The 26,484-nt window shown below is 40.6% G+C and overlaps 1 protein-coding gene across 3 annotated transcripts in view; it reads left to right on the forward strand.

The window, feature by feature from the left end:
* Positions 1-26,428, forward strand: part of tiam1a (TIAM Rac1 associated GEF 1a) — a 98,118-nt gene extending 71,690 nt beyond the window's left edge. For all 3 annotated transcript variants that reach the window (XM_057820238.1, XM_057820240.1, XM_057820239.1), the window contains exons 19-29: positions 9,155-9,379; positions 9,462-9,530; positions 9,600-9,725; positions 11,399-11,507; positions 11,588-11,767; positions 11,834-12,049; positions 14,832-14,890; positions 16,788-16,884; positions 16,970-17,057; positions 18,677-18,852; positions 20,465-26,428. In XM_057820238.1, the coding sequence (XP_057676221.1) occupies positions 9,155-9,379; positions 9,462-9,530; positions 9,600-9,725; positions 11,399-11,507; positions 11,588-11,767; positions 11,834-12,049; positions 14,832-14,890; positions 16,788-16,884; positions 16,970-17,057; positions 18,677-18,852; positions 20,465-20,877 (1,758 nt within the window). In that variant the 3' untranslated portion in view covers positions 20,878-26,428. The remainder of the gene's footprint in view (positions 1-9,154; positions 9,380-9,461; positions 9,531-9,599; positions 9,726-11,398; positions 11,508-11,587; positions 11,768-11,833; positions 12,050-14,831; positions 14,891-16,787; positions 16,885-16,969; positions 17,058-18,676; positions 18,853-20,464) is intronic.
* The last annotated feature ends 56 nt before the right edge of the window (positions 26,429-26,484 follow it).

Consider the following 26,484-nt stretch of genomic DNA (forward strand, 5'->3'; position numbering starts at 1 on the left):
GACCCCCCACCTTTTCAATCTCTGCAGCAGTACTGACAGCACTCCTGTAACGAGTCACATGACATTTTGGAGGGAAAATGACAAGCAGCACTCAATTTGGACATTTAGGGATGTACGTAGTTCCCATGCGGTGTACTCACTTTTGTTGCCAGGGGTTTGGATATTAATGGCTGTATTTTGAGTTATTTTGAGGGGAAAATAAATTAATTCTTTTATATAAGCTGCACACAGACTCCTTTTCATTATGTCAAAGTGTCATTTTGTCAGTGTTGTCCCATGAAAAGATACACTGCAGAAATGCGAGGGGTGTACTCACTTTTGTGATGCACTGTAGACGTAGCCATAGAGACAAAATGGTGATCACAGTGCCCATATCGCATGTAGCTCTATATATAATCCAGGCCAAAAGTGTGGACACACCTCATTCAATGCAACACAATTGAAGGTCTCAACCCCATGGATAAAGCAATAAATTCAACTAATCAACCCTGAAAAAGCATACTTGTTAAGTCAAAAACCATTTTAGGTGATTCCCTCTTGAAGTTCAACAAGAGAATGGCTAGTGTGCAAAAAAGTAATCAGAGCAAAGGGTGGCTACTTTAAAGGTACTAGAATATTATATATGGTTTTAGTTATTTCACCTTTTTTTGCTGAGTAAATAATTCCACACGAGTTCATTCATAATTTTGTTACCTTCGGTGAGGATTTACTATGTAAATAGTCATGAAAATGAAGGAAACGCATGAATGAGAAGGTGTGTCCAAACTTTTGGCCTGTACTGTATGTTTAGCTACTAGGGTCGCACGTACTTACAGAATAATACAGTCACTAGTATACATAGTTATGTAAAAATTGTGTATTGATCTTTTTTTTTTTTTTTTAACTAAATTATGTTCTTGGAGTTGTCTGATTTTGCGATGAAATCCCTCAAAAAACCTTTTTTTAATACAGATTGACGGCCTATCGAATCGTCACTCAGGTTGTTGTTGGACACTCACTTTGAAGTCTTACTCCTTGGCCATTTGTGGAGCGATCGTCTTGAAACTTGGTATCAGTGTGGCATGGGCCAGCATCTATCAATCCTCGGAGCCCAAAAAGTAGAGGTCGACTGATATGCTATTTTCAAGGGCTCTTGCTGAAAAAAAAAAAAAAAAAAAAGCGATTATTGATGTCTAAAGCCAATTTTGTAAAGTAATATTAGAAGCCGATGTACTTTTTTCTTAAAGCATGTTGATTATGAAAGGCAACTGAAGCACTTGTTATATAAATGTGTAAAGGGCTGGCCCTGGATACAGGCAAGTTAGGCCGTTTCTTTGGGCACCATCTAGTGGCTGGGGCGCAAAATTGCTTTGGGGGTAAAAAAAACAAAAACCTTGAAAAAATGTTTTTATGCTATGCTTCGAGAACGTTTTCTAACATATCAAGTACATTTTTATCTTGGGGTCTTGTTCATGAGTGAGGGCAACAGTGAGCGGGAGATCGACAGGCGGATAGGTGCAGCGTCTGCAGTGATGCAGACTCTGCACCGGTCCGTAGTGGTGAAGGAGCTGAGCCAAAAGGCGAAGCTTTCGATTTACCAGTCGAGCTACGTTCATACCCTCACCTATGGTCACAAGCTGTGGGTCTCTCCCTTAGAGATGGGGTGAGAAGCTCAGTCGTCTGGGAGGGACTCGCTGTTGAGCCGCTACTCCCTTTGCGTTGAGAGGAGCCAGTTGAGGTGGCTCGAGCATTTGGTTCGGATGGCTCCTGGACGCCTCCCTGGAGAGGTGTTCCAGGCATGTCCCACCGGCGGGAGGCCCCGGGGACGACCCAAGAAACGTTGGAGAGACATGTCTCTCGGCTGGCCTGGGAACTGGCCTTGGAATACCAGCCGGAGGAGCTGGTTGAAGTGACTGGGAAGAGGGATGTCTTGGCTGCTGCCCCTGCGACCTGACCCCAAATTAAGCGGCAGATGATGGATGGATTATATAGGCTACATTAAAAAAAATATTGCAGTTTACAACCTGGATTATATTAGTCTCCTGCGATTTTGTGGCACACATGAGGCAGGAAAGAACAGTCCATGCATACAGTATGTAAGCAGATCCAATTTACAAAAAAGGACAAATAATGGCAGGTGATTAAATCAAAGGTCATTCAAACTCACGGTTTCAAAACTAAACTAAAAATATCACATAACAAACTAAATAGCATAACTAGCAATTAATGAAACAACTCAAACAATAATTACATTAATAGCACGGCACATAGCACATGAAGTTAAAATGTTATTTACATCCGTAGTGCTGTAATGTATGCTGGGAGGCGTGTTGGATGACAAAAGTATTGACAGCAGGTGGCAGCAGATGTTTTCTGTCATTCCCAAGGGAAGTGAGACATTATAATGAGAAGTGATGGCCAAATGAAGTTTGGAATGGAATGGAATTTTATTATCATCATCGGTATCATTGACAATCATTGCAATTACAAAATGTGATATGATTTGCCCGAAGGAACCGAAGAAGACGACAAAGGCGGACGAGATAAAGCATATGCTTATCAGTTTCCCATCCCCCATACAACTAAAGACGCACATTCAGGCATGGAACATACATCAAAACTGTAAAATAACACAGTCAACAATCTGGGTTTGGTAACTACGCATCCAGTCAGGCAGCTCGATTAATTTTAGGGCGTACAAGGTTATGACTTTGTCATGTCCCTGGCATTTTTGCATCTGTTTGCTGCGGAACATTTTGTTGAGGCTATGTGTGTGACATGTTATCACAGCTGGTGTGAGTAGCGACTCAAAATGCTTTTCTTTTAAGTCCGTTAAAAGGATACATTGCTGAGGTATACATGGTGGCAACAATTTGCGCACACAAGGTCACTGTAACTGTTTCATCAGACATGAATGTATGAGAAAATCGAACAACTTGCTGTACATATTTTATCCCAAGATTAATTTCTCCACAACGAAAACATGCCTATTATTCGTTTTATACAGTATCTTTTCCCATATACTTAGTAAACTAGACATTTGAATCAGGAGCTCGGTAGACACAGCAGATAATTGTTTTTACAATTGGGGATTAGGAGTTCAATTGTAATACATTCCAGGAGATTGTCAATCATAATTGCAACACCCCCTCGCCCCTTAGATGCCCGATACTTTTGTGCCATGTTATATTCGTGCAAATTAAAGTCAGAGCCTTTGTTGTCTTTTGTAGATAATCCTTAATGTGTTCAAGATTCTTTTAACTCTGCCATTGATAAGTTTCAGCTTACCGTCCACATCCACGAGTTGTTATACTGGTCGGCTGTGTAGTATTTAGTTATCCAGCTATTGTAGTCAGTTGGTCAAAACTCGTAATAGCTTTAATTTTCATATCTTGCGTCTTGACAAGGATCCTGCAATCCGAGACCCAGGTGTTGGCAATTTTCCCAGCTTTCTTGAGTTGACGTGCTTTTCTTGCAATTTCGGCATTTCGGCGAGTCAAGTTGTCATTCAAGAAAATCTTCGACCCTTTCAAATGGCGGCGCTGGTTAAGCAGGGCAGTCTTGGTCTTGTGGTCTGCCAGCTTCATGAGCACCGTTGCCGGTCCTCTCCCCCCAGATGGGAGCAGAGGGCAGTGACGGATGTCCAGCGGTTCCGTGTTTATTCCATACTCTTTCAGCTTAGCAATTGCCAGTTGCGCCACTGTGTCCCCTAGGCCAGGCGTGAATTGTAATCCAGAAATGATGAGCTCATTTGTGCGTCGGCACTGGTCGAGATCGTCAGCCAAAATTTTCAGCTTCTTGATGCGAACATCTCTCTCTTCGACCGCCTGCTTGAGTTTGTTTTCAGCGCGAGTTAAATGGAGCTCTCTGACGATTTCTTGATTCTGGTTTTGAATCAAACCAGTCAAGGAGACCTCCAACTTCTGTATGGAGGATTTTATTTCATCCAAGTCTCCAGGTTTCAAATTCTTTGGAGCCATACTGGGAGTCGAGCTTGCTGCAAGTTTCTTGCAGTAACGAATATTTGCAAATGCTATTACATCTGTAGTGCTGTAATGCATGCTGGGAGACATGTCGAACGACAACAGTGTTGACAGCAGGTAGCAGCAGAGGTTGTCTGTCATTCCCAAGTGAAGTGAGAAATTACAATGAACAGTGATGGCCAAATGAAGCTTCTTGAAGTAATGAATCTTTGAAGCCAGTTGATTCAAAGCTTCATGGTGGTTCATTTGCCCTATGGTCCTATCAAGTGGTCATGAAGCCCAAGAGGCAAACAGTGTTGAGAATTCAATGGCAATTTTTAAAGAAAATGATATGAATGCGCTTGCATTTATGAACAAAATGGAAAACAACCAGACTCGGAACCATTCCAGTCTGGTTTTAAATCCCTTATTTATCATTCACAGCACTGAGTCGGCACTTTTAAAAGTATCAAATGATATACTTTTGGCAACAGACTCTGGCAAGTTTGTTGTTTTAGTTCTTTTAGATTTATCTGCAGCATTTGATTCCGTAGACCATGAGATTTTAATTTCTCGTCTGCTTCTTGAAGTCCCAAGATCAAGGCTGAAGTTTAGGGGTGACAGTGCATTTGCGATGATGGCGCCCAGACAGTGGAACCAATTACCACTTACTATTAGACAGGCCCCTGCACTTACGGATTTCAAATCACGCCTTAAAACATTTTATTTTTCTTCAGTTTTTAATGTGCAATGACTGTTTATGACCTCATCTTTTATGTATTTTATAATCTGGGTCTTTGAAAAAAGACCCATTTAGTGTTATTCTGTTTTTTTAAATTATGGGATTTATTCGACGCGCCCCGCAGCCCGAACCACTTGACCGATCGGCACCATTCAAGTATCGACACGTACGGAATTTTTGCACGACGCAGGGAATTTTTCAAACGGCTCCGAAAAATTATCCGTTGCGCCACAAAAAGGCAATTTTCCGAAAAAAGAGCAATTTTCAAAATGTATCTAGTCCTACAATTTTTGACCAAATTACATAATTTAGGTATCAAAAATTCCGGGACGGTGAGGGGCATAAAAGTTGTATACAGAATTTGGCTGCCATTGACATCCATAGATGTCCAAACTTCCCATTCATTTCCAATGGCATTTAATCATGTTTTTACATCCTATTGATGCTAATGTTCTTGGATTCCATTGACGCCTATGTAAGTCGATACCACTGACGTTCATGGACGTCCAAAATTTTTCCCATTCATTTTCAAAGGCAAAAAAAAAAAAAAAACAATTTCCCCAGATCAACAGGAAATGACCAGATATCAATACGACGTGTCCCACAAATGTCCCCGATTCCATTGATGCTTATGGAGGGTGCTGCCATTGACATCCAAATTTTTTCCCATTCATTTTCAATGGCAAAAAAAAAAAAAGTCCCCACATCAACAGGACGTGACCTGATATTGTCCCCGAAATGTCCCCAAGCCAACCTGGGCGGGGATAAGATCTGTATCACCACTAGTGCTGCAACGATTAATCGAATAACTTGAGTATTCAATTAGAAAAAAAAAAGATTCAAATTAAATTTTGCTGCTTCGAGTATTCGTTTAATTAGTGGCGTTGTAATGGTAAATTTTGAAAGTGTTTGTATTTAGTTTTATTGATTTGTGTGGATATACTGCCTTCTAGTCTGTCTCATTTCACATGGCTGAATCCAGCTGCTCCACGTTAAGACCAATATAAGTTTTTGTTTGAGCTAATGTTTTTTAATGCATTCGTTATTTAGTTTATAGGTATATTTAGCTGTTTTTGTAGGAATATGTGTCTGAACCATTTGTTTAGAGCATTGCAAAAAAAAAATAAGTTAGAGTTATATAGCATTTAAGCTAGTGGACTTTAGCTATGTAAGTTAGCCAATTGTTCTTTTGTTGTACATAGATCCTTATTTATTTAATTTTCTTATACCGTTTGAGGCTCAGCTCAGGTATTTTAACTTTTCATGTTACTTATCCGATTACTCGATTATTTGAACTAACTAACTCATCGATTAATTGACTACTGAAATAATCGATAGCTGCAGCCCTAATCACCACAGAGTAATTTCTCCAGAAATTGCCGTTTCTAGTTTTTTGTGTTTCTTTTATCTTTGAATGTTAACTTATTTTGCTGTTTTATGGTATGTAAAGCACTTTGGACTCCTTTGCGGATTTTTAAAATATGCTATACAAATAAAGTTGATTGATTGACATCCTATAAGAATAATTTGTATTTAGAAACAATTGCTTCAACGGTGTTTTGGCAAAATATAAAATATTTTTAAAATGTATATTGTTATTTTTTTAGTAGGTGGGCTCCTAGCTACACGTCACCCAGTGCCAGGCCTGAATGCACGTATTAGAAGTTTTTCGTTCCTATTACACTGTATCGGCTATATACAGTTGTGGTCAAAAGTTTACATACATTTGTGAAGAACATAATGTCATGGCTCTCTTGAGTTTCCACTTATTTCTACAACTCTGATTTTTCTCCGATAGAGTGATTGGAACAGATACTTCTTTGTCACAAAAAACATTCATGAAGTTAGGTTCTTTTATGACTTTATTATGGGTTAACAGAAAAAGTGATCAAATATGCTGGGTCAAAAATATACATACAGCAACACAAATTAGCAATTTCTTGTGAGTGATTATTGACATGAAAAATCATTGACTTGAACAAGTCAGGAAAGTCACTTGGAGCCATTTCAAAGCAGCTGCAGGTCCCAAGAGCAAAAGTGCAAACAATTGTTTGTATGTATAAAGTGCATGGCACTGTTTTGTCACTGCCACGATCAAGAAGAAAACGCAAGCTATCACCTGCTGCTGAGAGAAAATTGGTCAGGAGGGTGAAGATTCAACCGAGAATCACCAAAAAGCAGATCTGCCAAGAATTAGAAGCTGCTGGAACACAGGTGTCAGTGTCCACAGTCAAGCGTGTTTTGCATCTCCATGGACTGAGATGCTGCCGTGCAAGACGGAAGCCCTTGCTCCAAAAGCGGCACCTTAAGGCTCGACTGAAGTTTGCTGCTGATCACATGGACAAAGATAAGACCTTCTGGAGGAAAGTTCTGTGGTAAAAATCAAGCTGTTTGGCCACAATGCCCAGCAATATGTTTGGAGGAGAAAAGGTGAGGCCTTTAACCCCAAGTACACCATGCCTACCGTCAAGCACGGTGGTGATAGTATTATGCTGTGGGGCTGTTTTGCTGCCAATGGAACTGGTGCTTTACAGAGAGTAAATGGGATAATGAAGAAGGAGGATTACCTTCAAATTCTTCAAGATAACCTAACGTCATCAGCCCGAAGATTGGGTCTTGGGCGTTGGGTGTTCCAACAGGACAATGACCCCAAACACACATCAAAAGTGGTAATGGAATGGCTAAATCAGGCTAGAATTAAGGTTTTCGAATGGCCTTCCCAAAGTCCCATTGAGAACTTGCTGACAATGCTGAAGAAACAAGTCCATTTCAGAAAGCCATCAAATTGAACTGAACTGCACCAATTCTGTCATGAGGAGTGATCAAAGATTCAACCAGAAGCTTGCCAGAAGCTTGTGGATGGCTACCGAAAGCGCTTAATTGAAGTGAAAATGGCCAAGGGACATGTTACCAAATATTAGCGCTGCTGTATGTATATTTTTGACCCAGCAGATTTGATCACGTTTTTCTGTTCACCCATAATAAAGTCATAATAGAACCAAACTTCATGAATGTTTTTTGTGACAAAGAAGTATCTGTTCCAATCACTCTATCAGAGAAAAATCAGAGTTGTAGAAATAACTGGAAACTCAAGAGAGTCATGACATTATGTTCTTCACAAGTGTATGTAAACTTTTGGCCACAACTGTATCATTTGATATTTATGTATTTGAGTTTATGTATTGAATAAATGTAAGCCAAGAAGTGGGATATGCCGTGCACGACTAATCTCTGTTTATCCCACTTTTGCTGGCAGGCGTGGTCATGGCGACAGGTTGTCGCTTGCCTTTCAGCTCCTCCCTCTGCACTACATCGCTACCAAACACACATGCACACACTCCATCCATCGCCACGGGCTATTTTATACGCGGTGAAAAGATGCGCGGGACCCGCTTGGGGGAGAAGGTAACGTCTGGGAATATCTATTCATGTAGTTGCAGATGTCTATTTGCAAGTTTTTAAAAAATTTTTTTATTAAATGTAGCAACATTTGTTTTTGAATGTAGCATCAGTCATGTGGAATTAAGGAGTGCTTTGTGATTATGTAACTGGATGTGCTTGTGTTAAAAGTGCAGTGCCAGGTGTGGTTTGTGCAGGTTGTTTAGACTTGAATGTATGTATGAATGAAAGTATGCTGACGGTGGGAGAGGAAAACCTCTTTCAGTCGCTGCTAGCCCCCCCCCCCCCCCCCCCCACTTCAAATGAATTGGACGTTGAGAGCTGTCAAGGGCAGCCGATGAGTTAATGAGATTAATCAGATTCTAGGACTTTTGGAGAAAAAAATAAATAGTGCTGATCCAATCAATCTTTGATCTTGTCTATTGTTGCTGTCAGTTGTGCTTACATAAGCAAGTAAGCGTACACGCTTCCTTCCTTTCCCTCCTCCCTTCGTCTCCTCCTCTTTTGTTTCTCAACTCCCGGAGTTGCTTTCGCGTCTTCTCCACTTGTTGGTCACACCTCGGAGTGAGACGGGATTTATTTTTGTCAGCCTGGTTTTATCGGACATGCCCGGACGGATGTCCCAAACGTGAGCTGGCATGTCCCTCTTCAGGAGGTCCAAGAGGAGGACGAGGACGTCCAAGTTTGTTCGTGGTGTTTTACACCTGGTGAGATGCATTTTGGTGATCTCACCTCCTACACTAGTTTTAGTGAATGCAATAATCTTATCTAAAAATATGGATTTATTCGAGAATGGACATCAGTGGATGCACAAAAGATGGCAATCTGTGTGTGCATGTTAAGTGTGCGTCCAGCTGCCAAACAGGTTCGAACACCACCACGGAAAATGGGTTTTGTCGTTAGTGCGTACGAGCGACGGGGCGTGCAATGCGCTTCGACAGGCCTATTCCCGCCTCCGCAGCTCGTCCGTCACTTTAATTGTATCCCGCCTGGATGCGTCTGGCGTCGAAAGTGCAATGAAAGTTGCAAAAAGGTCAAAGTTTACAGTCTGTTTTGAATTTTGTTCCCCCAGAACAAGGAGCAGTCGTCCTCTCTCCACCAGCGCGGGCCCCGCGACGCTGAGTGTCAGATGTCGTATTCCGTTTCTTCGTCGTCGTTGTCTTCTTCCTCGTCGTCGCTGTCTCCCAGCCCGGTGTCCGCCCTGCCGCCGTTCTGCGCTCAGCGGCAGCTCTCGCATGCAGACAAGCTACGCAAGGTCATCAATGAGCTGGTGGACACGGAGAAGACTTACGTCAAAGTCAGTGGTGACTCATCCCCGTCTGTCTTCCCCGCTTGTTCCTCCTTGCTCTCTTTGAGCTTGTTCCTACTCATCCGTGCAGGATCTACGTTGCCTCATTGAGTGTTACTTGACACCGCTGCAGAAAGAAAGCTTCCTCACGCAGGACGAGGTAAGATCGTCACCGCATGAACCGCAGACCGCGATCTCGTTTTTGAAAATCTGCGTTGGTCTATCGTAGCTGGACATTCTGTTTGGCAACCTGGACGAGATGGTGGACTTCCAGGTGGAGTTTCTCAGGACGCTGGAGGATGGAATCAGACTGGTTCCGGATCTGGACAGATTGGAGAGAGTAGAGCAGTTCAAGGTGATTCATGAAACACTGGACGTGATGGTATTCTGTACATTGTGCCAATGGATGGTACGCACATGAGGTTTGTTGAGAGTGGCAGGGAACTGTCCCTCAGGGATGGGGAGATGTCAATTTTGGGACACATCATCAGTAGTGCTCCATCGAATCATGGGGCGTTTCGGCCTTTGATCACTAAACACCCTCATCGATGGCGGCCAGCGACAGGTTGATCACGCCCGCGCTTGTGTCCCATGCCCAATCAGATGTTGTGCAGGTGCAGTCCTCAATTGGGGGTGGGAGAGATTAGTGAGGGAAAAGGAGGGGGGGGTGTCTATGATCTATGAGCCCAGCAAGAGTCCTTCCTCTTCATCCAGATCCACTGGCTGCTTCTTTCGGCCGCTTCAGAGATTGATCTAATTGTCTGCCGAAGGGCCTGCCCATGGATACCCAGGTCTTTCAGCAGCCTGATGGTGGAAGAAGCCACAAACCCTCTACATCCAACCTCCATGGGATAGACCTTGGCTTTCCATCCTCGCTGTTGCGCATCTGCTGCCAGTTCTGTATAGCGCAGCTTCTTGGCTAATAGGCCTCTTCCACTGAACTTTCCCATGGGACTGTGAGCTCCGTGATGTATACGGACTTCAATGAAGGGGACCAGATTACCAAGTCCGGTTTCAGGGTGGTGGCTGCAATCTCTTCAGGGAAGATTAATCGCTGGCCAATGTCGACCAGCATCTTCCAATCCCGGGCCATAGATAGCTGTCCAACTTTTGGCTTGGCAGGAGGATTGTTGGGCTTTTTCTGTCCCTCTCGGATGAATGCTGATGGTGCTGTGATGGAAGTGGTGGCTTTGAAGGGCAAAGAGCAAGCACTGCTGCCAAACTCTTGAGGACCTGGTTGTGCCTCCAGGTGTAGCGGCCTTGTGTGAGGCTGGTCTTACAACCGGTCAGGATGTGTTTGAGAGTTGCAGGAGTTGGGCAGAGGGCACAGGTTGGATCTTCGCCGTACCATTGGTGGAGGCTTTTTGGAGATGGGAGAACATCATTGGTAGCTCTGATGATGAAGCTGATGTTGCTTGCCTCCATTCCCCAGAGATCCTTCCAGCCGAGCTTTCTCTTCTCCAGGCCTTCCCACCTCGTCCATTGTCCCTGCTTGGCCAGAGAGACAGCCTTGGCAGTTCTTTGAGCCTCCTCCTGGTGGCGCACCTCCTCCACCACCATTTTCCTTCTTTCTGATGTTGAGGTCTTACGCCACATTGGCTTGCTTGCTGTGAGGCCAACGCCTCCTCTTCCCAGCTGGACGTGTCCCACAATGTCGCTGTGCCTCAGGGCTGCCGTGGCATGCTGCACTGCGCTGGATGGTGTCCAGTTACATCCAGTTGAAAGGGGTGGTGCTGCTTCACTGATGATCTGGTCTCTGTAGTCTGTCAGTCATCTGGAGCCTCACTTTAGAGCACTTGTATTCTTCAGTGAGGCTTGTGATGGGCGGCTCAAGGACCCCTTTGCCATTAAGGCTGATGTTGTTCAGACAGCGTGGAACACCTAGCCATTTCTTCACATAGCCGGTGATGGCTCGCTCCATCTTCTCCACAGTTGTCAGTGGTACCTAGATAGAAGATAGAAGGATGATTAAGAGCTTTCTAAATCGTTATACGAAAGGGTTCACACCTTATCCACTTGTTCCAACAGAAAGTGCTTTTCTCCTTGGGCGGCTCATTCCTTTACTATGCCGACCGCTTCAAGATCTACAGCGCCTTCTGCGCCAGCCACACAAAGGTGCCCAAGGTTTTGGCAAAAGGTAAAGACAGCCTTTTCAAGTCCTAACAGGTTCTCCGTATTGAATCGGGAACATCAAAGTGTCTGCGCTGTCTTGTCCAGCCAAGACGGACCCAGACTTTAAGGCGTTCCTGTCTGAGCGGAACCCCAAGCAACAGCATTCCTCCACACTGGAGTCGTACCTCATCAAACCCATCCAGAGGGTCCTCAAGTACCCTCTGCTTCTCAGGGAGCTCTTCTCCCTCACGGACCCTGACAGCGATGAACACTATCACCTGGACAGTAAGATTTCTCAAATTGCTTTAAAAGTCCTGATTCTAGGCAGTTATTAATGACGTGTTTGTTTAGTGGCCATGAAGGCGATGAACAAGGTGGCGAGTCACATCAACGAGATGCAGAAGCTCCACGAGGAATTCGGCGCAGTCTTCGATCAGCTCATTGGCGAGCAGAAGGAGGTGGGTGACCTCTCCATGGGGGATCTGCTCATGCACTCCAGCGTGGTTTGGATCAACCCGCCCGCCTCTTTGGGAAAGAGCAAGAAAGACCCAGAATTGGCAGCCTTTGGTAAGCACCTTCAAAAATGGACAGTTAACATACCATAAGCCTTTGATTGAATCCCACAAACAGGTAGTCCCTGGGTTACGACGTACTCGACTTACGCGATGTCGCACTTTACGACGCCGGCGTCTCGTCTGCCATTTTTGTTTTTTTTTGTCTAAGTTGCATTAACAGTACCTTATTGCACCTCACAGTATCTTATTTTTTACTTTAACTCATTTATTCCCTTTGCTCCCGGCCGTTTTACTGGATTTTGACTGATTTTGCAAGGCCCAAAAATTCTGTTCTATTGCTATATAAACATGGAACCCACAAAAAGAAAGATTAGACTCTCTTCTTTCAGCAGAAAAAAAGTTAGTTCATATCTTTTTACATTCTTTAGAAATTAGCATTAGAAAATAGCTTAGTTTGAGCAATTTTCCAATTTCTGATGAAAAAACGGAGAAATTGAGCTTTTTGTGAAAGCATACATTTCAAGCATAACTGACTTATACACAGCTATTTTTTGTTTTAGTTACATCCCAAACATCTGAATGTTTTCCTTTTGCAAAATAAAATAAACAACAAGACAAATAGAGCTTTTAATAGCAAAGTAACAATTTATTTACACATAACTAACTGAAAGATGACGCTGTTCTGGCCACGATAGCCCGTTAAACTTTTCCCTCATTTCCGTCTGTCTCATAAAGATTAATTTTTTTGAGTCTCTGCGGGCTCTGCTCGCGAGCAGCATGGACTCAAAGGCATTGTCCGCTGCACTAGTGGTCCCAGTCGTTCTGCTCGGTCGTCCAGCGCCTGTCATCTCGGGCTCCTACCGGTTGTTCTGCTCGGTCATTCGTCGCCTGGCATTCATTCGGTCGTCTTCCACTGGCGCCCAGCCGTTGGTTGCCGTTGAATCGAATTGCAGGTCTTGCCAAATGCGCTACTGCCCTCTACTGGCCAGTTTTATTGCTTTAGAATTGATTTTCAGCTTTGTGCTTTGGAGCTAAATTGAATCACGACCTAGACATGTCTTTTTTTAAAAACAAAAACCTAAAAGACGTATAAATATGTCTTTGGGACACTGAAACAATTAAAAATAGAACGTATTTATATGTTTTTGGGAGTAAATTAGTTAATAATATGTTCTGTCTTCACTAAACTTGAAGTTGTTCAGCTTTACAAATGGCAAACAAGGCACTTGTGCTTTTTGAAGCTTTTTACTTCACTTTTGACTATTTGAAAAGCTGTAACACACATATGTACACTTGTGTTCAAAACGATACGCACTTTAACAATAAAACACTTGACACAAAACAATTAGCGTCAAACGTCCATCTAGTCTGATCATTATGTTAATTCAGTAGAGTAGATTAGATTAGCCTAATTAGCCTAACAAAAGTCAGCTAGATTAAATGCTACAAATGCTAACGTATTTGCAATTCTCGTTGCAAATCGCTCACACATAACTCCACAAACTGTAGCTCTAAACTTAATTACAAATGCATACACAAACATATATTAGCTGAAACAACTTGCAGCTTTATGTGGGCCAAACCAGAGTGCAGCTATCCTTTATCCATGTCAGACATCTGAGTCTCCTCTTCAGTTATACAAGATGACAGCCCAGGCAGACCCACAATTCCACCAGAGGGCAGTGTATCCTCCATCATTAAACAAAATACAATATTTTGGACTTTTTGAGTTTTTTTAAAATTTAGGGGTACTTAAAGGGTTAATTCCGACTTTCGCGGAAATTCGGGTTACGACGCCAGCGTAGGAACGGAAGTCGTTCGTCACCCAGGGACTACCTGTACTTCCGTTTTGAAACATGATGTTATTTATTTAGAGTGGAATACCACAAGGTGCCCTTTTAGGGCCACCCACCAAACTATGTGAACATATTGGCTGCCATTGACGGCAATAGGCGTCCAATCCATTTAAATGTCTACACCTAGTTCAAATGGATTGGACGTCTTATAATGATAAACTAATTTAAGCTTATTTATTCAAATTAATATTTTTCTAAAATATATTTAATCATGTTTTTTTTGTTTTTTTTATTGTGTAATTTTTAAATAAATTGTTATTCATTTATATTTTAAATATAAATGCTCCTAACTTATTTTTGTCCTTTGTTATCACTTTGATTTTATCGGATCAAATTATATTACAGGCACTATATTTGAAAATATTAGATTTAATGGATTATATCACATTTTAGCCTTATTTATACCTGTAACTGTAATAAAAGTGGCTTGTTTGAAACATCATAAATAACATTAACAATATATGATATATGTATTGCAATTGGTTAAAAATGTATTGCAATTTGAATAATTGTTAACAGATTGTATGTATAATTAAACTAACATATTTTGAAGGGAAAAAAATCACGGTTATTTTATCAGTAAAATTATAAAATATTTTCGCTATTCAGCACATTTCTGTGAATTTTATTTTTTTAGATTTGAATTTAAGGCAATAATTTTTGAATGTTTCATATGTCATAGCAATAAAAATGTTAATATTTACCAAAATGCTTAATAGTGTTTACAGAGGGTCCAAGAACTTTGCTCACAATATTATCTTTACACTCCATCTTTATTATGTCATAAAAGAGATCTTCTCCATCCCTCTTTTTTGGTGGGTAGGTGGGCAGTCCGCTCGGTTTTGATGCAGGGAGTTAATATTTTAGATATTACATCATCACAACGCCAAAAGGAGGATTGTCTGGAATGGCCGCGTGGGAGTGGATTCATCCCAAAATGTTAAGACTCGTATCATTTTTTTCCTTTTTGTCTTGTAGTGTTCAAAACCGCTGTGGTGTTTGTGTACAAAGACTCATCCAAGCATCGGAAGAAAGTGGTGAGGATGCTTAATTTCCTTTCAAATTTAGCTAGGCCTGGACTATATAAATCTATTTTGCGAAATAATTCAAGGTTTTTTGTTGCAAATCATTAAAAAAAATGTTGCGAGTTCTGTTGTTTTATCTCAAAAAAGAAATCTAATAACCAGTTATTAAATAGATTATGCTACAAGAGCAGTTTTTACTTTGTATGTGGGGGCAACCCAAATAGGGGAATAGAAAATAATATTTAAGACAGTTTAAGACAAAGTTTTGCACTTTTTTTTTTTTTTTAACTTTTATCCAACATTTAATATTTTTTTAAACTCTTCATAGGCAGGAGACCATTTTTGGTGATTAATTTTTTTTAACCCCATATTGATCTGGCGTCCAGATACGTGGTCATGAAGGCTACACTATTAACATTTAGTGGACAAGTGAATATTATTTAATCATCCATCATTATACAGTGCCCTACATAATTATTGGCACCCCTGGTTAAGATGTGTTTTTTAGCTTCTAATAATTTCATATTCAAATAATATGGGACCTTAATGGAAAAAAGAGAAAATCCAACCTTCAATACAAGTGCATTTATTCAGTGGGGAAAAAATCCCACATAAAGACATAATTATTTGACATCAAATAATGTGTGTCACAATTATTAGCACCCCTGGTGTTAATACTTTGTACAACCCCCTTTTGCCAACAAAACAAGATCTGGGGAATGAGATGGCCATGGGAGGAGCTTGATTTTGTGTCTGGTGAACCATTTCTGTGTAGATTTGGCCATATGTTTAGGGTCATTGTCTTGCTGAAAGACCCAGTGACGACCCATCTTCAGGTTTCGGGCAGAGGGCAACAGATTTTGATTTAAAATGTCCTGGTATTTACCGCATTCATGATGCCATGCACCCTAACAAGGTTCCCAGGGCCTTTGGAAGCGAAACAGCCCCACAGCATCACTGACCCACCCCAATACTTTACAGTGGGTATGAGGTGCTTTTCAGCATGCGCATCTTTCGTGGCACACCAGACCCACTTAGAGTGTTTGGTTCCAAAAAGCTCAATCTTGGTCTCATTTGACCAAAGCACACGGTCCCAGTTGAATCCTGGGACCGTGTGCTTTGGTCAGATGAGACCAAGATTGAGCTTTTTGGTAAAAAGGCCTCTCACACTCCCTCTTGCTAATGAGTGTGGCCAAACTGTCCAGCTTACGTTTGGTACTTAAAGTTAACGATGATTAACAGGCTTGTAGCTTTGATCTTGCCAGAGACGCTTGGTAGCTCTACGATCAAAAGCACAGATGTGTCAATCATCATTAAAATTCCATAAGTGTGCTGTGGCAACTCAATGTGTAAATGAGAGGCTGTTTTCAGCAGCGTGAGTTGACTCACTCAATGGAGCATTTAATAACCATAAGCATTTTTCTGTTATTCTGATTTAAAAATAATTCACATTATGAAGGCGCCACGGTTAGAGAGTAATATGTTTGGAACTTATGTTTAAAAAAATTGGTATCTGATCAGGACTCTGTATCGGCAGTCTCAAAATCAGGTGACACTAACACTAGTGCAAATATATGCGATCGGGACATCCTTAGTATTTAACTTATTGCCTGTCATTGACAAGGATAGACGTGCAATTCATTCAAACTGGGGGGAGTTACCCTCCCAGTCAAAATACATTAGACGTCCAGCACCGTCAATGGCAGCCAATGAGTTAAACTTGTTTCCAGCTTTTTTTCTTATTGTTTCCTTCTAAAAAACAAAAAAAGTAAAGGGGGAAAAAAATAGGAAATCATCGTAAATCTTATTTTTGGAGGAAATGGGTTGTATTTTTTGGCCATATCGCTCAGTCCAAACTGCAGTGTCTCCTAGTGGCAAATACATGTACCACATTATCTTCTTCCATCAGGGCGGTTCTCACAGAGTGTCCATGAACGACGACCGGGATCCTTTCCGCTTCCGTCACATGATCGCCACCCACTCGCTGCAAGTCCGCACCATTGCAAGTATGTAGAAGTTGCACCGTCGCCGAGTTAACTATCACCATCAATGGTAGCTAATGCGTTTTTCATCTCGGGCGTTTTTGTTTAGACTCTGAGGGCACTGCCATGTGTGAAATAGTTCACACCAGGTCGGAATCGGAAGGACGACCAGAAAGGAGCTTCCAGTTATGCTGCAGGTTTGAACTTTTCTTTAAAGTAGTTTGCCGTGAAATAATGTTGTGATATCAGGTTTGAATTTGTATGCATTCACTTATTTTTTTAAACACTTTAATTTCATATGTTCACTTTTTTTTAGTTTTTGTTTTATTCTGTGTATTCTATTAATGTACACATTAGTTCCTTTTATTGATAAAAATATGTAAATATAATTACTACTCATTATGTAATATTGTACCTAAAAAAAAGTCTTCTCATTTTTTTAAAATTAATGTGCTCACTTCTTTTCATTTATTTTACATACTAATGCAATTTGATTTTTTTTTTTTTTAATTCCCGTAATTTTTGGACTACAAGACGCCACCCACCAAGTTTGACACAAAAACGGCATTTGCTAATAAGCCGCACTTGACTATAAGCCGCAGCTGTCTTCACTGTATTATGGGATATTCACACCAAAAGATAATAACCGGTAACACTTTATTTGACAACAGCATCATAAGACTGTCATAAGACCAAATGAACCATCATGAAGCTTTGAACCAATTGGCTGCAGAGCTTCATTGCTTCAAGAAGCTTCATCTGGCCATCACTACTCCCTTGAGGGAGACAGTCAACCTCTGCTGGCACCTGCTGTCGACAGTGTTGTCGTCCAGCATGCCTCCTAGCATGCATTGTACCGCTACAGATGTAAATAACAATCACAATTCATGTTCTGTGCCAATTATTTCTTCAGTTCCTGTTTCAGTTGTTTTGCTAATTCAGTTTGTTATTGCTAGTTATGGTATTTGGTAACACTTTATTTGACAGTGGCGCCATAAGACTTCATAAGATCATAATTATGCTATGAGCATTAATAAATGCTTATGACAGATATCATTTTGTCATCCGGCAAATTATCTCATTTTTGAATGGATGTAAAAGAGCCAAGCTTGACATAAATGGAGCTAGTGATACTTTGCCGGATGACACTTAATGACATCTGTCATATGCATTCATTAATGCCCATGATAGTGTCATATCATAATTATGACTGTCTTATGGCAGTCTTATGACTCCGCTGTCAAATAAAGTGTTACCTGTTAACCCAATAAATCAACAAACAAGAGCTGGAGGATTCAAAAAGAGGGAAGAAAATAGCGGCTTAAAGTCCGAAATTACGGTAGTTTCATTGTAAAATTTGTGTTATTTTTTTTTTATTTCTATGATTGATGAATGACTTAATCATGGAAGTCAATCTATGCCACAAGAATTTCAATTTTAATTTCTGACTGAATATATTTCGGCATTAAAATTTAGCTGAAGAGAATTGAGTCGCAAAAATTCAGCCACATAAAATTCAGTTGCTAAAAATTCACTCGCGAAGAAATCATATTAAACACTTGACTCTTCTATAATTTATACAAGGAAATATCAATCAATATTTCATTTGCATTATTTTAAAAACCTTTTACAATTCATATAATTATTTTAACTTTATATTTCATGTCATAATTTTTTACCTGAAATTATTCATCTTCTACATAATTATTGCTTACACGAAAATTGATATTGAAATTGATTCACATCAATTGGGTAATTGATATGACGTAGATTTTCTCTTGAAACTGACATCCCAATTGTCCTTATTTGTGTTCAGTTCTGCGGAGAGCAAGAAAGATCTCCTGAAGGCCGTGCACTCCATCCTCAGGGAGAAGCAGAGGCGGCAGCTGCTCAAGACGGAGTCGCTTCCCCTCAGCCAACAGTACGTCCCTTTTGGGGGCAAGCGACTCTGCGCCCTCAAGGGGGCGCACAGGCCCGCCGTCAACCGAGCAGGTGACCATAACAAAATCAAGTTGTTCATAAAATCTAATTAAAGATGCACCTAATTATAAGCCTCCACCCACCAAATATGACACGAAAATGGCATTTGTTCATAGATAGCCGCACTGGCCTTACCGTATTATGGGATATTTAAACCAAAAGATACCGTATTGGCCCGAATATAAGACGGCCCTGATTATAAGGCGACGCCCTCTTTTTCAAGACTCAAGTTTGAAAAAAGACTTTTTGAACACCAAATTAATTTTTATACTGAAAATAATTCCAGTACATCTGAAACAAATGATTATAACAATATATTTGAGAGAAAAAGCATGTTATTTTGCCTCATTCAAATCTTAATATCTGAACATTTAAATATGTAAACTAAAGTGCAATCACATTTGTAAATGAATGGCTTCTGGTTTTTGAAATGTAAAAAAAAGTCTTTTGCGATAAAACAACAAAATTGCAATAACTGCATTAACAAAGTGAGGTCTAACTGTAGTCTTGAAACAAATTTGAATAAGGAAAAACATTGCAATAAAATAATGCAAACTGGTTAAACTTGAGAGTAGCTGAAATCTGTCATGAAGGAAACATTACTCAAGTTCAGCATTCGCTTCAATGATATCTGACGCCATCTAGCGTCGTGAATGGGTATAGTGTCTAGACCCCGAATATTAGACGACTCCCACTTTTTGAGTCTTATTTCAATGCAAAAAACACCGTCTTGTATTCGGGCCAATACGGTATTAAACGGTAACACTTTATTTGAAAGCGGCATCATACGACTGTCGTTCCTTCAAGAAGCTTCATTTGATCATCACTGCTCCCTTGGGGGAGACAGTCAACCTCTGCTGTCAACACTGTTGTTGTCAACATGCCTCCTAGCATGCATTGCAGCGCTCCAGATATAAATATTAAAATTCATGTTCTGTGCTATATTCAGTAAGTGTTCCAGTTGTTTCAAAAGTGATAGTTATGGTATTTTGGTAACACTTAATTTGACAGCGGCGTTATAAGACTGTCATAATTGTGACATGAAACTGTCACAATCATTAAAAAAATGCTTATAACAAATGTTATTTCGTGTTATCAGGCAAATTATCTCACTTTTGAATGGATTTAAATGATCTGAGCTGGACATACCGGTAAATGGAGTTAGTAACAATAATTTGCCATATGACTGTCATAAGCATTCAGTAATGCCCATGATAGTGTCATGTCATAATTATGACAGTCTTATGACACTCTTATGACACCGCTGTCAAATAAAGTGTTACCAAATACCATGACTAGCAATTAAGGAAACAACTTGAACACTAACTGAATAAATAATTAGCACAGAACATGAATTTTGATGTTTGTATCTGGAGCGCTACAATGCATGCTAGGAGGCATGTATTACCTGGACTAGTCTGAAAATTAGGGTAACTATTTGACAACGCAAGACGACCAATGTACTTGAAGTGGGAGGGTTGGCAGCGAATGAACAGATGTTCATTCGCTGCCAACTCTTCCACTTTAAATGCATTGGACGCCTACCAGTGATGAACTCATTGAAAGAGATGATTGGACATCTACCAACGGCAATGCTAGCATAACACTGCGTTTATTTGCGCAGCTTCGGCCCCGTCCCGCTCACTGGCTCGCAGGAAGCTGCTACGAAACCGCTTCACCATCGACACGGACCTGGTCTCGGACACCGAGGCGGTCTCGAACAACAACAACCACCGCCGCCGGGACTCTGACCCCGCGGCGGCAGCCCCCCTTGGCGCCGAAACCTGGCCCCAACGGTCGTACGACCTCGGGCCATACGAGGATGGCGGCAAGTTGAAGGAGACGGACATTCTGAGCGACGACGACGACTACTGCAAGGCGCCGCGCGCGGCCGAGCAGGTCACCGAACTGGACGCTAAGATGGACGCCATGGAGATCCGCGGCGTGCTCAAAGCGTGCGCCGCCCAGCGTGGGCCCGAGCGCGACGCCGTGTGGGTGCGCAGGGACGACTTCGGCTGCAACAGCGACGTCTTCTGACGTCGACGCTCGGCCAGTTTTTTCGGTACGCCCGCGTCAATGCTGGGTGCCGTTCGTACCTTCTCCCCTCCGTGAGGATTGTTAATGGAGAGCCCCTTTTTCACTTTAATACAAAAATCCTGTTGGTTTTAGTATTTTGTCACCTCGGTTCTCGTTGATATGCTCTGTTAGAGCACTGCCGATTTTCAAAGGTACTTGATCCTGCTGGTTTTTAGTTATACAAAATGGCCTAGGTCAGGGATCGGCAACCCGCGGTTCCAAGGCGGCTCTTTGGACCTTCTGGTGCAGCTCAGTTTTATATTAAATCAATTTATTCTAGGTCTTGCAGGATTTAACAAAGACGTTTAACTTCCTTTTAAGTGGCAGATCAAGTCAGAATTACTGTTTTGTGTCTTGACAGAAGACTCAAGCAAGTAATTAATTCACCAACTATGTAAAGTCCTGATTGCAACTGGGAAGATGTACCCGCAAGCCTTCATTCTATTCAGAGGCGCAAAGACTTCATAAAATACCAAATTGTTCAACGAGGCTAAAATCTTTCATGTCAAATATCCACCACAAAATATATGGCGGAAAACACTGAGGTGACTTAAAGTTCCACTCTTAGACCCCAATGTAGCCAAACTCAAAAGTGCCCGATATGCATGTGTGATACATCAATGGAAAGGTTAAAATCTTAATTTTCTGGGGGAAGAAAATTTTTGAACTGGAGGACATTTAAAATAAAAAATAAATTTTAAACAGCAAAACCCTATCTGGAGGTGAGAGCATGCGAGAACAGAATTACAGACGCCATGACTTTAACGAGATATTATCGCGTACTTACCTTGTTTCAATCCAAAAACTACATGTGGCATGTATCACCGAGTGTCAAGACAAAGCTTTGAATGGCTACAGCTGGATTTTATGGGGATTCTATGGGTGAAACATGGAAATATAACAAGGGTTGCGATGCAGAAATCGCTTACATCAAGGAGTGGTTGAGATGTTCTATTTCATATATTTACCCTTTTAAACTTTTTTTTTTTTTTATTCTTTGTTTGGATCGATTATTTATCATTTAAATTATCGGAGAAAATGTGACAGTAAAAAAAAAAAAATGCAATTAAGCGATAGTTATGAGGTAGATATCCGTGACTTTTTTACAGACACCATTTTTTTCATTGTGACGTCATTTGTTTAAAATATGCGAGTAAAAATGTTTTTAAAGTTTTTTTTTTAAACAAAATATTAGAGATCAATTGATGATTCTAAGCTAAAAATGGCAGACATTTTTAATAATAAATATAATTACTTACCATCGTTTTATGGCTGGGTTGAAACAAAGCAAACAAAATGGACAAATTAAAAATAGTTTGGGGGCTTAATGCGCCATGAATCTGCTATGGCAGCGTATAAACACATTGTTCTATCAAACATAACAGTGGTTTTGGCTTAAAACAGCAGTTTCTTTTAAGATGAGTGCAAGAGCAGAAACTGCTTTTTCAGTGTTGTCCGTGTTTTCCGCCATATATAATTATATTTATACACCCACATACACAGTAAATCTGAGGCAATCAGTTCAAAAGTCAATATGGGCATGCGGCGCCCAGTGATGACTATTTTGCCGAAACTGGGTCGAAATGGCTTTTTGAGTGTTAAAGTTGCCGACCCCTGGCCTAGGTGGCTAACATCAGTCACCCTCAAACTTTGGCGATACTGCAAAGAAACAAGCCAATATATTTCATTTTAAGAGCCTGATTGATTTCTAAGGGGTCATTCAGCAACAAAAATCTGTATGATAGAAATATTTAGGGATGCAAAATGGCAGACAACTGTTACGTTGACGTGAAGCAAGAACCCCATTGAAACTGTTTACCAGCAATTGATTTTTAGCACTACAAGATAACATATTTTTAGGGCCCTAAAGTCTATTTTTCCACACAAAACCTTTGAACTCGTCTATTTTTAGGACCCCTTTGGGGTTTTATTTTATTAGCACTCAAGGGCTGAGCGTTGCTCACTTTACGCTGCGGGAGGTTCTCAGCCACAGTTGATGGTCAGACGGTCTAGAAGTTTCAAATGTTAAGTATTGGTACAAAATGTTTGTAAAATTAGAGTTGGATTAGGGTTGGGCATCAAGTATCGATGGAACTATCACTCCGGTTCTCCCGGAACCGTTCAAATTTTTTAAAATTTTGATTCCAAGTTTCAATACCCTGACCGCCGACCGTGAGAAATCGCTGCCAAACACCATGTAGAAAAAGCCATATTTAGACTAGAAGTGGCTAGTTTAGCTTGGCACAAAAACGACAACAAAGTAACACAGTAAACACACCGAAATGATATGGTGTTATACTTGTATAGCACTTTTCCACCTTTCAAGGTGCTCAAAGCACTTTACACTATATTGCCATCTACCTACTGGTGACGCAGCACCAGGAGCAATGTGGGGTTCAGTATCTTGCTCAAGGATAATTAGGCGAGTTTATCAGGGCAGAGAATCGAAACCACAATCTCTGGTTTGGAGGACAACTACTCTACCACTGAGCCACGCCACCCCACATAGATACCCTCTGTTAAAACGTGCAAATTTATAGTTTTTTTTTTCTTTTCTCAAGGGTTCCCAATGGTGTGTAGTGCAGAGGTGATGTGTAGCGTCTACACCTCAAGGATACCTTTCCAACTAAAGTAATAACTTTTTGCCTGCTGCTTCCAGTGAGTCACCACTAGGGAAAGCCAAGCGCACATAGCAAATCCAAAGAAAAACTGTAGAGTCCGGAGTTTCCATAGTGACATCTTGTGGACGGATGAACAATATATCAGTTTAGAAAGATATCAAACTTAAAAAGTAGTTAACTTAAGATGAAGGGACAAAACACTCCCAGCCTGCCATCTGCAAGATGTCAACCCTTACCTAACTTGGCAGAAATACCACCTAAATCAAACGATGCATTACAATAAATGCCTGCAGCATAAGACACTCTAAAACATAGGCAAAATACTATGTGTAAGTGTTTTCTCCGTGAAAATTTGAAAAATTAACATCTTTGTGAAAGTGCACTCCTGTGGTAAGAAACTTCATCATATTCAAGTTCAAAGACTGATATTTATATACAAGTTACCGCTTTTGGTATATACTTCCTTAATCTAAGTACATGTAAGGCCGAGACTTGAATGGAACAACACTTCTTTATTCAGCGTGCTTCTCAGCATATGTGTCACCGACATTTCACAGAGATTCCTTTTATACTGTAATACCACACCCACAGTAAGTGCATACTATGGCAACAGCCGTGTGACATAAATATGTCACATCTCAAAAATAGCCCTGTGAGAAATTCATAGCAGTTAATTGAAAGTTCATATAGTTTAAAAAAAATAATCCAAGCATTTTTTTTACCCTGCCTTTTAAAAGAATTGGAATCGAGAATCATTTGGAACCGGAATTGAAACGTGGAATCGATGCCCAACCCTAGTTAGAATAGACTTGATTGCTGTTCTGCTGCCGTGGTTACAAGGACAACATTTTTTCCATACTCACCGATGGGATTATAAATCGATATGAACAATTTCGATTGGAATGGGCTTGATCGGGTTAGAATATTCCGAATGGGGCTTTTTATTTGAATCTGAATAAATGTGTCCATGTAAACGTAGCCATCTTTTTACAATACAGCCAATTTACAAAAAACTGCTTGATTCGGAATCGAAACGAGCCAGCCGTGAAGGAACTGAAACAAGAAGCCGAACTAGCGCTAGCTAACAGCTTCAATACACGGACTATGAAGTCCATGTTGTATTGGGCTAACAGCGAATGATACAAACAGGAAAAGCAACCTAACAAAATAAAAGCAGTAACAGAGCTAAACTAGACACAATGTCAAATAGACGTTCACAAAAAGGTCATGGCTGAAAATCCCATTGAGCCAAAGAAATAAAAATGGGTTGTTGACACTTGCCAAAACTTAAGCAGTCAATATTTATTTGTAAGTAAGAAGCTACTACCGTAATTTTTGGACTATAAGGAGCACCTGACTATAAGCCGCATGCCACAAATTTGACTCGAAAACAATGTCTGTTGATAGATAAGCCGCACCAACTAAATGTAACAAAAAAAACTGTTCATGTATAAGCCGCACTGGATGAAAAGCCACAAGGATTGTCACACCAGGCGACTACTGTTGTTGTGATACTATAATATTTAAAACTTGATATCCATACAAAAAAAAAAAAAAAACTAAATTCCATTTTCGATACGACATTAAAAAAAAAATTGGGAACTCTTTCAGAGTCATTGCAGTCTTTTGGCTCATGAAAATTAAAAATATAAGAGTTTATGACAAGTAGACGTCCAATCCATCTGAAGTGGAAGGGGGTCAAGCAAATGAACATTCATTCAACATTCAAATTGCAGTCAACCAGTTAACAAGGAAAATGAAAAAATACCCTCTATTACTATTGAGAGTCGTGCAGAATCAAATTTACCCCATGACAACAAAATTCTCTTAACCTGTGGTAGCCCAAAAACTATTAACTGAGTAATCACATATTGTATCCCGATAGAACATTTCAGTATCAATACAATTCAGTACTTTTAATAACCCTACTAAAGACATACACCTAATTGGCCTGCAAAATCCACATGTAAAATGCACAGGACTATAAACTGCTGGGTGCAAGGCGGAGGGAAAAAGTGGCGGCTTATAGTCCAGAAATTACAGTAGTTATGAGTCCATTAGCTACAATTGAACTTTAAGGGAACTCCAAATTAAGGTACTTTTTCCACAAATTGCTGCCTAAAATCGAGTCAACAGAAAAATAACAACAAAAAAAGGAAGCCGACAACTGTAAAAATAAAGCAATAATAGCGCACCATCAGTCACAGAATGTCTGAGGCAATTTAATTGGTTCACAAAAAGGCCTAAGAACAAAAACAGGTATCAATACGAGCTAAATCTAGCCTAGTGATATTTTATGCCAGGTATATATAGATATATTTCTGTTATGTAGTTAAATCCCGAACGCCAATGTCCATAAATAAACCACGCTACCCGAACACTAAACCGCAATCCTCCTTTACTTGAAAACCGCTCCTTGCAGTTACTCCTTTTGTCCACCAGACGCCACTGTTTCACTGCTTGTCGTCTGCACTTCACAACAGCGTGAAAGTGAGCCATGTACGCTTGTTGGAGTTTTCGTCTTTTTGTACAAAATAATTGTGATGCAGTTTTTAGCAGGTTAGTCATGGGACCGTGAGACACAATCAAACGCGTGTCCCTTTCTACTCGTCTTTGTACTTTTTGCTACACAACGCACGTGGAGTGTTATCCTTTGTATGACAGCAACAACAATAAACTTTATACATTTACACTTTTTCTATGTGTCCAATTTTTGGATTTTTATTTCACTCAATGAAAAAATAAAATGTATTTTGATGGGAAAATTGGCCTTTTCCATGAGTGAACATGCTAAATATTTATCATATGTGCATGCGTGCAATATTGTGTATCTGTGTAGTTTGCAGTTGTATTTCTCAAGAGATAATCTGACATCTGGCGCGTAACCTGAAGATTATTCCAGCACATCTGCTGCTTAATCCAAAAATACCAACAGGAGACAACCCAC

The sequence above is a fragment of the Corythoichthys intestinalis genome, chromosome 18, assembly GCF_030265065.1.
Source record: "Corythoichthys intestinalis isolate RoL2023-P3 chromosome 18, ASM3026506v1, whole genome shotgun sequence".
NCBI classification, from domain to species: domain Eukaryota; kingdom Metazoa; phylum Chordata; class Actinopteri; order Syngnathiformes; family Syngnathidae; genus Corythoichthys; species Corythoichthys intestinalis.